Source organism: Musca autumnalis, unplaced genomic scaffold (assembly GCF_047663935.1).
Source record: "Musca autumnalis isolate F117 unplaced genomic scaffold, ASM4766393v1 scaffold_3, whole genome shotgun sequence".
NCBI classification, from domain to species: Eukaryota; Metazoa; Arthropoda; class Insecta; order Diptera; family Muscidae; genus Musca; species Musca autumnalis.
The window spans coordinates 26,173,066-26,189,108 of record NW_027411866.1 but is presented as its reverse complement, the minus strand read 5'-3'; the positions used below and the strand labels follow the sequence as shown (position 1 = coordinate 26,189,108).

Genomic DNA, 16,043 nt, shown 5'->3' with positions numbered 1-16,043 from the left:
ACTGTCAGCTGATGTTTATTTACGTATACATACAAAATAACTAATAAAGTCGTGTTTTACACTTTTACAATTTCTCGTTTGAGATATCGTCCCCTCTTTGCTCATATTGGTATTTTACACACAGGGATACATTTTTGTATCATGGTATCAAGCGTACTTTTTGTTAAAAAAAAGTGTATAATGTAAAAAAATAAATAATTTTATGATTTTAAAATAACTTTAGATTTATTAACTCCATAAAATCTCATGCGACCAATCGTAAACGTGTAAAACACGACAAACTCTGTTGCAAAAACAGTTGCAACTTTTGGTACATTTTGAGTAGAGTTGGATTTTTTTGCACAAATACCGAATACAACACTGTATTTTTGGTGGATTTGTGCTGGATTTAAAATAAACCCAGTAGTGAGAGGATTTAATTTTTGTATGGCAAATCTGGTCAGATTTGACCAGATTAAGCAATAAATCCTCATAAAGTGGGTTAACCCGGCAAAAAACTGTAGTGTAACCGCACTATTAAGAGCTACGTAAACTAATCTATCTTAGGGGTAGTTTACACTATATGTAAATGTCATATGACACGAAATAAAAACATTCCATATCTACCCACGCAGGCAATGTGGAGACGTAATTTTATTACATTTTTGCTGGTGTGGACGCACAAAGTAAATGGCGTAAGGAAAATCCCCAATATTGCACATATTAGCGACTATATAATGATGTGACATTTACATATAGTGTAAACTACCCCTTAGCCTACACGCAGACATACAATCTTTTTGATCTATTTAGCCAGCACACAAGGAGGGTTGTTTTGTCCCTACATTGTGTGCCTTCTACCTACTGAGCGTATCGTTATCTTCGTGTGTGGACTTTATGACATTCTTTCTTATCAGTGCTCACACATATAGATTTACGATGGCTCGGAATTCATCATAAGCCCTGTTCCTTTACGTTCAAGAATCTTCAAGTTTTACAACTTTTTACTCGAAAAGCGTTCCTTTACTTCAGACACAATACAATTCATATGGGAGCAGTTTTCAACTTTTACTACTTTTGCCGGTTTTACCACTTTCAGAAGTAAAGGAACAGACCAATACATATTCAATATAGATTAATAATTGCCGTCTGCGCCAGCGCATAAGAGCGCTGCATTGAAAACATATGGTGTTTTATGACACTGGGAAATTGATAATATGCAATATTTATTTTTAATGGTTTGAATTTCCCAGTGCCCTAACCTCACCCAAAGATCTGTACAAATTTATTTGTACACCCTTATACGATGATTAATGGCATTATCTCGATTTAAGTACTTAATCCACCCAAATCCACCCTGATTTACCATACAAAATTAAATCAACTCAAAACTTGGATTTGTTTTAAATCAAATGTTAAATCGAAATATTGTGATATACAACACTGCTTTTTGCTCCTAAAAATGCAACTATTGCTGTCTGTACCAATATTAGCAACTATGTTCTCGGCCGTTTATTTACTAGGGCTATGACTTTTTGACTTTTTTTCTCAAAAATGATTTCCTGTAGCGAGAGTGAATGAACTTTTGCCTATTAATGCCAAAAATAACATCGTTCATTCCATTTAATTATTAAAAAAGGTCACGCACAAACCACTTTGACATTTTTTTTTTTTGAAAATCCTATGCAATGGAAAAAAAATGTTGCACCAAATTTTTTCCTGTTGCAAGAATAAATGACATTTTGCCTACTAATGACTAAAATAATTTTTATTCCATTTAAATATTGAAAAAGGTCCCGCACAAACCACATTCAATTTATGTGATACTTGGAATGAAGCTATATATGATATAAAATTATATGCATGGTAGAAAAATATTCAAGGTAGGCCACAGCTAACAGCTGATTAAAATTTTTTTCTTATTATGGCCTATTCTGTAAAAGCAGGGTCGACATTTTTTACTGTTGTTGACATTATACATTAATAAGGGTAGACGCATGGTACAATAATTCTTAGGTAGGCCACAGCTAACAGCTGATTACAATTTTTTTTTTTTTTTTTTTTTTTTTTTTTTTTTTTTTTTTTTTGTTATGGCTTAATCTGTCAATACCGTGTTGACATGCAGAGTTGATATTTATCATTGATAAAAAAATTCAACTCTGTTTTGTTTTCATTTCAACATTTCGTTCTTCTTCTTCTTTGTATACCCATCTGTTATCGTTCATCAAAACAATTTTGACGTTTTAAGCCATAGCGACAGGGTTGTATTTTTTTGGCGATTCTCATACCTGGCCTACCTATGAATTATTGTACCATGGGTAGACGCATCGGTAAATTGTTCCAACAAAAAACTTCTGCTGAAATATATCTTAAAATTGAAAACACGGATTGTTGATTTTTTAATAGTAATGCTTGCGAAAGAACGATTTGTCAAATATTAATTGAAATTTGTTCTAAAATTACGATAGCGGAAAAACAAGTTACAAGTATTATAAAAATTCTAGCTGGAATGCCAACGTATCTCCAAATCGGATGCCTGCAATTACGATGTTAAATCAGACAAGCTTGTCAAGTAGAAGATAAGAGAATAGCATTTTTGTTTTCACTGCCTTAAGTTTTGGGTACAACTTTTGATATTTTTGGGCACGTATCTAGCAATATTATTCTGGAGCATAACTGAAGTGATTTTTATTTTTTACTCTACTTGGTAATTTTAACATAAACAGTAAAGTTCTAAATTTTATACTTTTGTAAAACCCGACTAACTATGCATATAAATCTGCCTTTATTATTGCTCCATATCGTTTGACGATTTAAGCCATGGCTACAGGGTTGTATTTTTCAGCGATATTCATACCTGGCCTACCTCTTCTTTATTATACCATGATTATATGTATGTAATTAGCCGATAGCCGTAGTCGCTAGTGCTTTTAGCTATAAGTTTATTATAATTTTTAATTGTAATAAATATTTAAATAAATAAAAAATAAAAATGTATGTAATAATATGACGATAAAATTGATGAGAAAAAAAGCTTATGTCATTCTGGATATGTCGTGTGGCTTTAACGATTGTTTTGAGTTATTTATGTACTTAAAGTGACGCCAAAATTGTTTCCAAAAAGTTCATCTATAAAAACGTTAAAAGCTTTTTGTGCATGAGCTTTTTTCTGTCGAATCACCTTGTAATTAAGATTTTATCTAATCTTATGCAAAAGCTCATCAAAATACGACACAGGGATATGAGGTTGTAAAAAAGTCATAACCCTATTGTTTACATTTTTCAAATAACTGTAAACACAAAAACAAACAGAAGCGGAAAAATAGAAAAAATATTAAATAAAAATAAAATGGGTGTAGCTTTAATTTAATATAAATTGTAAACAACCTATTTAATAGCAATTTGTCATATTATTTTGTGCAGTATTCCATTCCATTTTTAATTTTCAAGCAATTCTTTTTGCAAATTCGCGTATGTATACGTAAACAAAGATCAGCTGACTGGCATCTTATATCATTTTAGACATGATGAAATAATAAGGTGGCGTAAAACGTCCAGCTGATTGGTTTCAATCTGTCAATTTTTTTGTTATTGTGAATAAATTGTATGAAAACGTAAACAAACATTTTGACATATTGAAGAATTTTCCGCCAAAAATTAGTTGTTGTTGTGCTACTTACGTGACCTGTTAAATAGATCATGATTTTAGACTAGTCTAAACAACTAGGATTTGGAAGTTGGATTTAGAAATCGAGTCGATTTAAAATGTCTAGTCTAAACGGGCTATAACATGTCATGATCTGTAATGCGATTCTGTAACTCCTTAACGATAGAATTAACGACGAATGTCGGTAGTTAACGATAATTTTCGGTAAGTGCTATTCTGTATACCAATTTTAACGATTTTTGTCGGTAATTAACGACAAAATTACCGAAAATTATTGTTAAGCTAACAACCAAAAAAAAGTTGTTAAGTCTTAACGACAGTACATTATTGCAATATTTTGCTGATTTCTTTTAAAAACGGCGTTTTTATATGAGCATATGTTATGTTAATGAGGAGTGTACACAAGGTAAATTCTGCCTAATTGAGAAAAATCTTCTTAAAACGGTTACATAAGGGTTAACTATGTATGATAACATGGGTCAGCTTCGCCACTGCTGTGCTTTCGCCAGCGCAGATTTTATTGTAGCTGCATAAATACCGCCAAAGAGAAAGTTGTAGAACTTCGATTAACTCATAACTTTCCCTTGGAGGCTGCGCTAACCTTTGTCTTACTTATTAAACAGGAAACTCGTAAGCTAACGCTTCAAAAGAACTCAAGTGTGGTACCGTTATGTAAGGCTTATACCAATTCCCTTAACACTATCTTTCTAAGAGGCGTTCGTTGGCTTTTATGCCGTATTGAAGCAAAAATGCTATATGTTCGGATTTCCGAACTATAGGTCATGAGAAATTCCATTTAATATGGGCGTGAAATGAATAAATGACTCAAATGGCGGTAACGTGGATCCACGACGTCACCGAAGGAGCTTAATTATGTGAAACTTCAAAGTTCAATTTTTACATAGCTCTTCTTTTTATTGCGCTGTTCAGATTTTTCCCACAAAGTGCCACAACCCAAAATATGACCCTACCTTTGTAGTTAGAAAAAATAAAACAGCGCTTCACATACAAATAGGAAGGATTTTCCCAAATTTATAATTTTTATTTTTAAATCATGCATTTATAAAATACAATTCACTACAATAGGATGAGACCTTTTGACCAATGATCCTTACATACATCTATTAAATATTTTATGCCAGTAATACGTTAATATGAATCTGTTGTAAACATAAATAATGCTGCTTCTGTTGATTCACCTAAGACGGTGTAGATGCACACATGCATATTTATTTGTCTAAAAGACAAGTTCTAATCCACTTCAAAACCATAAAATGATAAATTGGGGATATTTTATATTTTGTTTCGCCGAGCTATTACGGTGGGGACTAATGATATATTTCTTCATATCCTGGAATAAAACCACCAAAATATATGAAAATCGTGTATTGTTCCTTTACCTCCCAGAAGTACTCACATACACACTTGACGTTTTTGAAGTTGTAGTTACTCCTGGGTTTCGCATTGCAAGTATCCCATCTTGCAGGCACTAATTGTAGGCACCTTCCTTCCAAGAGAAGATATTTTTACTCCTTTGCGCGTTTTATATTCGTAATTGCGAAGAAATAATATTTTTAACGTAAAAATACATTTATAAATACTAAAAAATATTATTTGACAATTTGTCTCCCATCGATATTCGTCGGTATGTGCTAACGATTTCTACAATCGGTAACATAAAGTTACAGAATAGCACATTCGTTAACTCAACCGAATATTTTCGTTAACTACCGATGTCGGTTCGTTATTAAAAAAAGTTACAGAATCGCACTACTGGTCTTTGGAATGGTGGTAATTGACTTTGTTTGAGCTTTCGGGATCGATTTTTCTGACTTTTAGACTAATGACTATTAAATATTTCTTAATGATGTCAGTGGGGATGTCTTCCCAATCATTACTATATCCGTGAACCCAATTTCGCATATTGCGTTGAGACTTTTGTGTACGTTTTTATATTGTGGCTTCCAGAGCCAATTTTCTGTCCTGACCAACAGTTGGAAATCAGAAAATTGGAAACTTTGTTCTACAAAAAACTGACGGGGAACATATTATTGCGGAATTAGATTTAACTAATGTCCGTGTAGACGTTGATTTATTCCCCAGTACGATTTGTACCAAATAAAACAGGGTTCGTTTTAGATTACGTTTCTACAATGCTTTATTTACTTTATTACACTTATTCGTAACCGACTTTAATTACTAAGCACACAGCAAGTCTCTAGTTAGCACGCAGCTATTCTTTTACCGATCTGTTCAGTTCAACGCTTAAAACACAACTCACTCGTCATTGCCAGTTCCCCTGTATTTATATCCCAAAGTCTCCCTGTTCGAGAAATATCTAGAACATATGGCAACATCTCGAATCTGTGCAACGAACACACAGACGCACATTCGCAATAAGCGAACAACCACATTCACATACATACATGGGCGAAATACGAGTGACGTAATTACAACAACAAACAAATAAACGAAATGCAAGAAGTAGGAACTAAACGATAATTACATGATTATGGCAAAACAAATAGAAACAAAGGCACATTAGTAACATGTAAAGAACTAGAATGAAGATAATTCTACATGGTAGTTGTTGTTGCTTAAATAAAGTAACTGCGTAATAAAACTTTACGTTACAATTCAAAATCAATCCCGCGACGGCCGGTTCTATGCACCGGATTGACTCGGAGGAATCTTCGACCAGGGGCCGTCACCTCAACAATTATGTGTTTGTGTTCGTGTATTTTTTTCACCATGGGAGCGGCAATTTATCCCGGAATGCCTGCTCCGAGCTCTTCTGGTCCGTGCCGGGATAGAAATGAACCCCGGGCCAGTATGGATCTGTTCCGTTTGCCAGATCCGCATCCACCACATGTCAACAATGGTGAGATGTAATGGATGTATGGAATGGGTGCATTTTCGTGGGTGCTCTGGCCTTAGTAGCACCCGGGATTACAGCGACAGGTATGTTGCTGCTTGCTGCGTCAGCGCATCGCCCAGTGCGTCTTCTACGTCGTCGTCTGACTCTTCGTCGTCGTCGGAATACGAGACGCCCCCGCAGTCTCCCCAACAACAACAACAAATGCAGCATCTAACACCACATGTTGTTGTTCAACGGCCCGGAAATGCATCATTCCTGCAATTCAATTGCAACGGTCTCCGCAATAAGGTCAGTGAAATTGTGGACTTTATGAGTCGGAAAAACATCATGGTCGCCGCGATCCAGGAAACAAAGCTCACCGCCACCTGTAGCTTACGTTGTGATGGTTACAACGTTTTGCGGAAGGATCGCACAAGAAGCGGAGGAGGAGGACTTGCCTTCCTAATACACCAGTCTGTCCAGTACAGACCTATCTCGCTTGAGCTTGGCTCTAGTGACCCATACATGGAGTGTATGGGGGTAGCAGTAAAGTGTGGTACTGCCGAGGTAGAGCTGCTTAATGTGTACATACCGCCGATGAATAGCTGTGCCCGACGTTATATGCCCAATATTAGTTCGCTGTTAGAGGGCGATAACCGTCTGGTGCTAGGGGACTTCAATGCTCATCATGAGCTTTGGCACTCCGTCCTAGGTAATGACCAGCGGGGTACAGCGCTGGCAGAGCAAATCGATAGCTCCACGTTTTGCACGGTGAATGAAGACGCTCCTACGAGGATTAGAGGAAACTGCCACAGCTCGCCAGATATCACCATTGTGGCACCAGGTCTGATAAATGACGTAACCTGGCAATCCGTCATTTCCCTTAGTTCGGACCACCTCCCTATCATCGTCTCCGTAAACAGACCACCCGACTTCATAACCTCTGAACGCCGTACTTTCCTGAACCATGGGAAAGCTGATTGGCAAGGTTTCAGAGAATTTACCAATCACCGCTTCAGTCAATTGCCCACCCCCTCAGATCCTCGGGTAGCTGAGAGAACTTTCCGAGACATCATCACTAAAGCAGCCGCTCGCTACATACCTGCTGGTCGAATACCCGAAATAAGACCAAATTTCCCAGCAGAGGCGACGGGACTAGCAAATGAACGTGATGAGCTTCGTCGTACGAACCCCGAAGACCCAAGAGTTAGAGAAGTTACTCTTGAAGTCAACAGGCTAGTGGGCGAACATAAGCGGAAAAAGTGGCTAGACCATCTGAAGCAGTGCAACATTGGTGCAGGAATAAGTAAATTGTGGGCAACGGTTAAATCACTCTCGAGTCCGGAAAAGAAGGATGACAGAACGGCTGTTACTTTCAACGGCGTGACAGTAACTGACCCAAAGAGGTGCGCGTGTTATTTTAACCGGCAGTTCATAGAGCACCCCGAGAGTGATAGGGCGAAGAGAAGTGTGCTACGCCGTATAAGAAAAACTCTTCCAGCCGAGGAGGTACCACCACAATTTACGATGAGCGATGTTGCAGATGCCATCCGAAACGCTAAATCATCCAAAGCGTTGGGCCCGCACCGAATATCGATGGTAATGCTTAAGCAGCTGGATGAACCTGGAGTTGAGTATTTAACAAGTGTTCTCAACCTATCGTTAGCCACCCATGTTGTACCGGATGCCTGGAAAGTTGGCAGGGTGGTCCCGCTACTGAAGCCTGGCAAGGATGCCAGCAGAGGTGAATCGTACAGGCCGATTTCACTCCTGTCGCCAGTAGCAAAGATCCTAGAGGCGCTACTCCTCCCCACGATGAGAAGGTGTTTTCCAGTTGCCCAACATCAACATGGATTTCGGAAAATGCATAGTACTACAACAGCATTAGACGCCATATCCACACATATCAGTAGAGGACTGAACCAGAAAAGGCCGTGCGACCGAACAGTCATGGTGGCTCTTGACCTATCGAAGGCCTTCGATACCGTCAACCATGCCAAGCTGTTCGAGGATATAGAGAAAACTAATCTCCAGCCATGTTTGAAACGTTGGGTAATCAACTATATGTGTGGACGCCAGTCGTTTGTAGAATTCAGAAACAAGAAGTCCAAAACCCGTAGAGTGAAACAGGGAGTTCCCCAAGGAGGGGTGATATCTCCGGAACTGTTTAACCTCTACCTTTCTGAAATTCCACACCCTCCAGACGGCATAGAGATCGTGATGTATGCGGATGTTTGTACGATCTTGGCGTCGGGTCCTATCGTCGATGACATATGTGATAGGTTAAATGTCTACATAGCTGACCTAGTGCAGTTCTTCCATCTGAGGAATATGAAAATATCCGCCGCTAAATCCACAGCCACGCTATTCACCACATGGACGGCTGAGATGAGGCTCCCACTGAACATATTGGTCGATGGTGCACTGATTCCGACCACTAACTACCCTAAAATACTGGGTGTAACGTTCGATAGCATGTTCAAGTCGTCCGCGCATGCCACAGCTATTTGCAATAAGATCAGAAGTAGGAACAAGGTTCTCAAGTCGCTGGCCGGCAGCACTTGGGGTGCTGATAAAGAAACCTTGTTGACCACCTACAATGCAATAGGCCGGTCTGTGGTAAGCTATGCGGCGCCAGCGTGGTCCGCAAAGGTTAGCGCATCGCAGTGGAAGAAGATTCAAACCTGCCAGAATGCCGCCCTGAGGACTGCAACAGGGTGCCTCCTCATGACACCAGTGGACCATCTTCATGAGGAGGCGAAGGTTTTACCGGTGCGTCAGCACAATAAGATGTTGTCGATGCAGTACCTGCTTGGGTGTTACCGCAGTGAGCATCCCTGTCACGATTTAATGGACAGGCGCCCCCCACCCAGGCACGTCAGGAGAGACCTTCATGATCTAGAGAGAGAGGTCCAAAGGTATAAAAGAGAACCGCTAGATCAACGAGCCTATCAGGCAGGCTTGAATCGCATTCACACCAACATGGTTGCGCAAGCAGTACGAAGATACAGTGTGAATGCCGTACTTGGAAACCATCCCCCATCCATCGCAGCAGAAGAACGACAGCTGCCAAGGCAAACACGAGTGGTTTTAGCTCAGTTAAGATCCGGACGATGCAGCCGCCTCAATTCGTATTGGGCCAGAATTGACGCCACGATACCCAACATATGCCCAGCATGTGGATTGGGACCACACGATACTCTGCATTTATTCAACTGCCCAGCTAACCCCACTCATCTGTCTCCTCATTCTTTATGGACGCAACCAGTCCAGGTTGCAGAATTCTTGAGTCTGGATACAGAGGAACTTGATAACTGAAATAATACACGAACAAACATAAATGCGTTGCTACAACAACAACAACAACAGTAGCTTCTTGCAGGTTCTGGAACAGAGCATAAATTAACTTAAACCTATTAGTTACTGGTCTGTTCCAATACTGCAAGAATCTACTAATTTTTACTATTTTTTCCGATAACATAAAGGAAAAAATGTTATCGTAGTAAAAAATAGTAGCTTCTTGCAGGTTCTGGAACAGAGCATACATTCGTAACAATATGGAATATGCCAAAATGCTCGTGAGGACTTCTTCTTTCCTTTTAGTATAGTTTCTTGTGTACGTTTATACATTGGAGCTTATTTTTTAATTAATAAATAAATTAAATTTTTATATTCGTAGCTATTTTTCGTCCCCACAGTTGGAAAAAACGTATTAAATGCAAATTTTGGGCGTTCTGTGTCGCCCTGTATTTTTCGATAACTTTTGTTATCATTGCTAACTTCACGCAGGTATCAATTGCTCTGTTCCAGAACCTGCAAGAAGCCACTATTTTTTACTACGATAACAGTTTTTCCTTTATATTATCAGAAAAAATAGTACAAATTAGTAGATTCTTGCAGTTCTGGAACAGACACAATTGGTCTGTTCCAGAACTGCAAGAATCTACTAATTTTTACTATTTTTTCCGATAACATAAAGGAAAAATGCTATCGTAGTAAAAAATAGTAGCTTATTGCAGGTTCTGGAACAGAACAAATATTTAATTTTTAAAAAATAATTGATTTTATCGATAGTGGCATCGATTTTTATCCAGCTCTAGTGTGCACCCCGCTTTATGCCTTGTTCATACTGACGGTAATTCGCTCTCTATTCGTTTTTCGAGCCCAAATTATGTATTAATTACTTCATTTTCCATACAAAATTTTGAGAGCGAAGAACGATTTTTTACTTTGTTCAATTTAAATTACTCTCCGAAAACACTAAAATTCAAATCAAATTCGCGTACAAATCTATAAACTAAAATCAAATGCCTGCCTGAAATTCTGTATACCAAAAAGTTATTGTGGCAGGTCTCTCTCGTTAATTTTGAAAATAGAAAATTTGAAAAATGTGTTGAAAACAGCACAATTTTAAGAAAAACAAAAAATAGAAAACATGAATGAAAAGAATAGAATATAACATAAAATAGGGAAATTATTTTTCCAGTTCATATCAACCACACTATTGGTCTGTTCCAGTACTGCAAGAATCTACTAATTTGTACTATTTTTTCCGATAACATAAAGGAAAAAATTTTATCGTAGTAAAAAATAGTAGCTTCTTGCAGGTTCTGGAACAGGGCTTATGTTGGTATGAAGTATGTACCATGTCGTATGAACGGGTTATTCGTATACGTATTTGTGAGAGCGAACAACGTAATTAAAGTACTGGTATGAACATGGCATAAGACTTTTCAAACCATAAAATCGATTAATCGAAAGTCGACTTGTGTATCCCTAGTGCGTGCCAATTGTGAATTACTCTCTCAAAAATTTCATGTTGTTTTGTTTGTGAAATTTTAATTGTAAAAGTATAAAACAATTCTTATAAACAATATAATTTATTTATTCTAATAGTGAGAAATTAACACGAATCCGTATATAGATTTATAATACCAAGAAAAAGAATATTTGCGTAAAGCAAGAAGAGAGAAAAGAAAAGGAGAGCGAAACAAACATTGTGTGAATGATTGTGAATGATTTTGTTCATTGTTGTTTATATTTTTGGAAGAAAATAATTTGCTGACAATCAGTGGGACCAATTTGAAGATTCCTGATTCCTATCATCATATATTGTCTACCAAAAGAAACAAATACGAAAAGACATCAACAAAAACACAGAAAACAGAAACTTATTCTATGGAATAAAGCATTTCGCCCGTGAAGTTGATTGAGATATTGAAGTAATTGATGTGTATTACACATTCCAAACAGCTGTGTAGACGATTTTGTCGAAATTCTTTTGGTGGTACATACCAAGCTGCTAACACCGCATCTTTTGTAATATCCACAAATCTTTTGTAATAATAGGTAAATATGATAGTATATCGTTTAATGTTGTAAAATATAATTTTAGGATTATTTAGGTATAGCGTCCTATAATAACGATATATTCACTCCCACAAAGAAAACATTAAATTATGTTGGATACATGTTTGGCTTGAGTTCCTTAAAATGTAAAGGACTTTACTAAAGTAGAAGACATGGCTTAACTAAAGAAAAAGAACTGAAATCTCGATTAAAGAAAAATATTTTATTGAAAGAAGATTTACAATTGGTCGTAAGTCCTCCAACAACCAAGATTTTAAAAGGTGGTCACTTTCACCGACTTTTAAACCACTGGTACTCCTCTCGTGTGATTTGTGGACATTTTTTACTCCAATGACCAAGTGACCTGTTAGGTATTTTGCGGACCATATACCATTGCTGCATTAGATATCAATATTTTCTTATTGAAAGTTAACAAGTTTGTGTTTCAAAGAAGTAATAATGGATAAATATTGTCGCCTGTGTGCCCAAGTTGGCATTGATCACCAATGTCTCTATTCCCTTGATGGTCATCCAAATCAAACCTACAAACTAGTGGAAAAGTATTTCCTTCCAGCGGTAAGTTTGAAAACTAAATAACTCTCCACTTTAAAATAATAATTTGTGTTTATTTATTTTGCAGTTCTTCCAAGTAAAATGGTCCAAATCCTTTAATTACATATGCCGTCAGTGTTGGTCACATGTTATGAGTTTTGACAATTTTCAAGATATGGTGTGGAAAGCTCAAAGGACACTTATTGAAATTGATGCTGCCGGAGAGAATGCATACAACACAAGGAACATGTACCAATATGATGGTGCTACAAATTCTAATCGAGAGCCGCCACCACATACTTTTATAAAATCAGAAATAATCGATGAGCCACCATATCACACTGAAAATCAAACTCATTCATATAATCGGCAGGGAAATCACAACGATGAGATACCATTAGTGCATAACATAAAACAAGAATTGCCAGAGGGGAGTAAAGAGAATGAAATGGCAACTAATAGCACAAATCAGCCCTTCAATAATCATCATGCAAACAATGCAAGCTTTTACCCTGGTTCTACAAACTCACCTAACACACATAAAACAAATGCTGATATTTATGGCAACCGTCCCCAAAATTCGAATACTGCTCGACACCCCAACAATCAGCATCAATCTTCAAAGGATACTCTAGATCAATCTCAGGGCGACGAATATGATATTCTGGAGCCCAACATATCCATTGAAGAATACTGTGATACTAAAATCTCAAATAATGCCGCTGAATACGACAAAAATTTGGAGTCCAATTCAAATTCTTCCGATCATCGACACTACAGTAATCAAAACTCGAATACGGAGTATGACCATAGTCCTACATATGGAATTCTGAGAAAGCAATTGTCTAAAAATGCCAATGAAAATAATTGGCAAATAGAAGATAGTCCTTCAAAAGACCAAAAGCCATTGGCGTCAGGTAAACGTAAAAAATTTAGCCACAAAATATCGCTGAAACGCTACCACACAGATCCAACGGATGCCAATGATAGTGGTAATATGTGGAAAGTAGAATCTTCTCAAGAGTCTATATATCCCGATGATGACGAGATATTTGATTTTGATATCTCAGATGGAGAGATGAACTCGGACGATGATAGCATGAATGATATGTCACAACCATATCCAAACGATAAACCTGCTCAATGGCAGCCAAGAACTGCAAAGAAAAACACTGTGAAACCACTGCAAACACGTGAAGAATATGACAATTTAATAGCCCAATGGCGTCCCAATCTGGAATGCAGAATATGCCAAGCCACATGTGATAGACTTGACAAACTACAACAACACTTTGCCGAACAACATCCCAACGATGTTTGTTTCATAGAATGCTGTCAAATACAACTTTACTATCGTTATGAGATCCAAGAACATATCTACTATCATCAACAACCTGCTGGAGCCCATACATGCAACATTTGCTGCAAGAGTTTTACAAATGTGGGCAACATGAAGAAACACATTTTAGAAAAGCATTCCGATACCCCCGCTCCCATGAAAAATGACAAGATCAAATGTGAAAAATGTGAAAAAGTCTTTAGTAAAGTTAACTACGATGTACATAAAAACTTTTGCCAGGGCAATATTAAACGTTTTCCCTGTGACGAATGTAGCCATACATTTTTGAATCCTCGCAGTTTGGGCAAGCATAAATATCGCTATCATTCGGGAAAATTTGCCAGCGTACAATGTCAAGTTTGTGATAGAATTCTAAATAATAAATATGTTTTGGAACAGCATATGCTGCAGCACTCAGATGAGTGTAAGAACTCGTGCACATGGTGTCCAAAATCTTTTCGTCAACGCTCACAATTGATACAGCATTGTAAACGGAGTCACACGGAGGTATATAAGGGATATCTTCTGATGCAAAAAGAGTTGAGAAATATCAAGCAACCTGTTAAGTGTGAGGTTTGCGATAAAATATATCAATCACGATCATCGTATATGCAGCATAAACGTAACAGTTTATGTGGTAAACAGGGTCGGGTGATGAAGCAAGAAGCTTGTGCTCAATTGGGATCAGAAACGGCGTTACAAAATCAGGCAATGGAATGGAAAGCGAATCTCAGTCCCCAGCAAAAGATTGAAATGTATCACCAGCAGCTACATGGAACGTTGCCACATCAACAAGCCTTGCCACAAGAAAGTCACTCCCACCCGGCAACAACAACAGAAACCACAACAATACCAACTCAAGCCATGTCACAAGAAAGATACCACCAACCGGCTACAACAGAAACGACAGCACCAAATCAAACAATGCCACAAGAAAGATACCCCAATCCGGCAACAACAACAGAAACGACAATACCAACTCAAGTCATGCCACAAGAAAGATACCCTCACCCGGGAATAGAAGCCACAAGACCAAATCAAGCAATTCCACAAGAAAGATATTCATATCCGGCAACAACTACAACATACACGACAATACCAACACAAGTCATGTCACACGAAAGATACACCCATCCGGCAACAACAACAGAAACGACAATGCCACAAGAAAGATATCAGCCACATGGAACAACATTACCACCTCAAGGCATGACACACGTGTCTTATCCCCACCCGGTACCACAAACAACGTTGCCACCCCACTCAATAGAATGGAATTCAACATCCAGGCTCCACGAAAGGATGGAATCATACTCCCATCATACATCAGAAACGGCAACAATACCTCCTCAATCAATAGAATGGAAATCAAGCCCCAATTCCCAGGCGGAATAGGTTTTAAAATACTAGTAATAAACTATGGATTCATATACGTTTCAAAGGGCTTAGGACAAGGGAAAAGCGGAGACACTATTAATACCACTCCCCCTTAAAAACTACCCGGGATATCCGGCAACATTCGACGTGCTATACTTCGAAATTATTCATTGATGCTAGGCAAACATTTTCCAATTGAAATTGCAATGCTAATAATATGGAGAATGGATAAACATAATCTATTTATTGATAACTGGCAAGCATTTGGCAACGTTGTCTCAACTGAGAATCCAACAACAACATAGAGTGACAACATTGTCTCAACTGAAAATTCAACAAAAACAGAGAGTTACAGCATTGCTCCAATTAAGAGTTCAACAGTCTATTAGCTGCTGTTCCTATTCATTGACAGCATATCGATTCTAAAACTTGTCGGACCTTGGAACTAGCCCTAAAAAGATCGAGACGGAAAGGCTGTATTAAGACGAAATAGAGAAAATAACTTATCAAGACAAAGTTCGGCCTGAGCCGAAACACTTTAAGATGATTAAGATACAATTGTATATACTAGGAAACCGAAGCAGAAATAAGTTAATAAATTAAGTCAAATACAAACACCCTAAGATGATGAGTGCATTTTTTGGTGGGATGTGGGTGACGATCGTTAGAGGGACGCTATACCAGAATCCAATCCAAAACTTTCAAGAACATAATTTTAAACAAATAAAAAACCGTTATCGACGCTATTCTGAGACATAGGAAAAGTAATCAATTATTGCAGGTTTTTGAAAAGAATACCTTAATCATGAGAGAGAGAGAGAGAAAAGAAGATAGGATACCTTCCCAGCAAACCAATCGTACCGACTTCGTAACGAAATCGGAACAAAATGTCGGACGTATCGTCCGAAATCGTAACGATATCT

The 16,043-nt window shown here is 37.8% G+C and overlaps 1 protein-coding gene across 3 annotated transcripts; it reads left to right on the top strand.

The window, feature by feature from the left end:
* Window positions 1-11,243: 11,243 nt before the first annotated feature.
* LOC141396893 (uncharacterized) lies at window positions 11,244-15,723 on the top strand. 3 transcript variants are annotated; one of them, XM_073972613.1, is made up of 4 exons: window positions 11,304-11,842; window positions 11,899-12,223; window positions 12,282-12,428; window positions 12,493-15,723. In XM_073972613.1, exons 3-4 carry the CDS (start codon window positions 12,312-12,314, stop codon window positions 15,136-15,138), a joined length of 2,763 nt encoding a protein of 920 aa, XP_073828714.1. In that variant the 5' UTR covers window positions 11,304-11,842; window positions 11,899-12,223; window positions 12,282-12,311; the 3' UTR covers window positions 15,139-15,723. The 3 variants fall into 3 exon arrangements, with proteins under 3 accessions (XP_073828712.1, XP_073828714.1, XP_073828713.1); XM_073972612.1 differs by having other exon boundaries at window positions 11,315-11,852; window positions 11,909-12,223; XM_073972611.1 differs by having other exon boundaries at window positions 11,244-11,852; window positions 11,909-12,428.
* Window positions 15,724-16,043: the final 320 nt, after the last annotated feature.

What these genes read in the sequence shown, in the direction of transcription:
- LOC141396893 (XM_073972611.1), top strand. Translation starts at nt 12,312, where the DNA reads ATGGATAAATATTGTCGCCTGTGTGCCCAAGTTGGCATTGATCACCAA. An exon ending in AAAAGTATTTCCTTCCAGCG is followed by an intron (nt 12,429 to 12,492) that starts GTAAGTTTGAAA and finishes TTTATTTTGCAG; the next exon opens with TTCTTCCAAGTAAAATGGTC.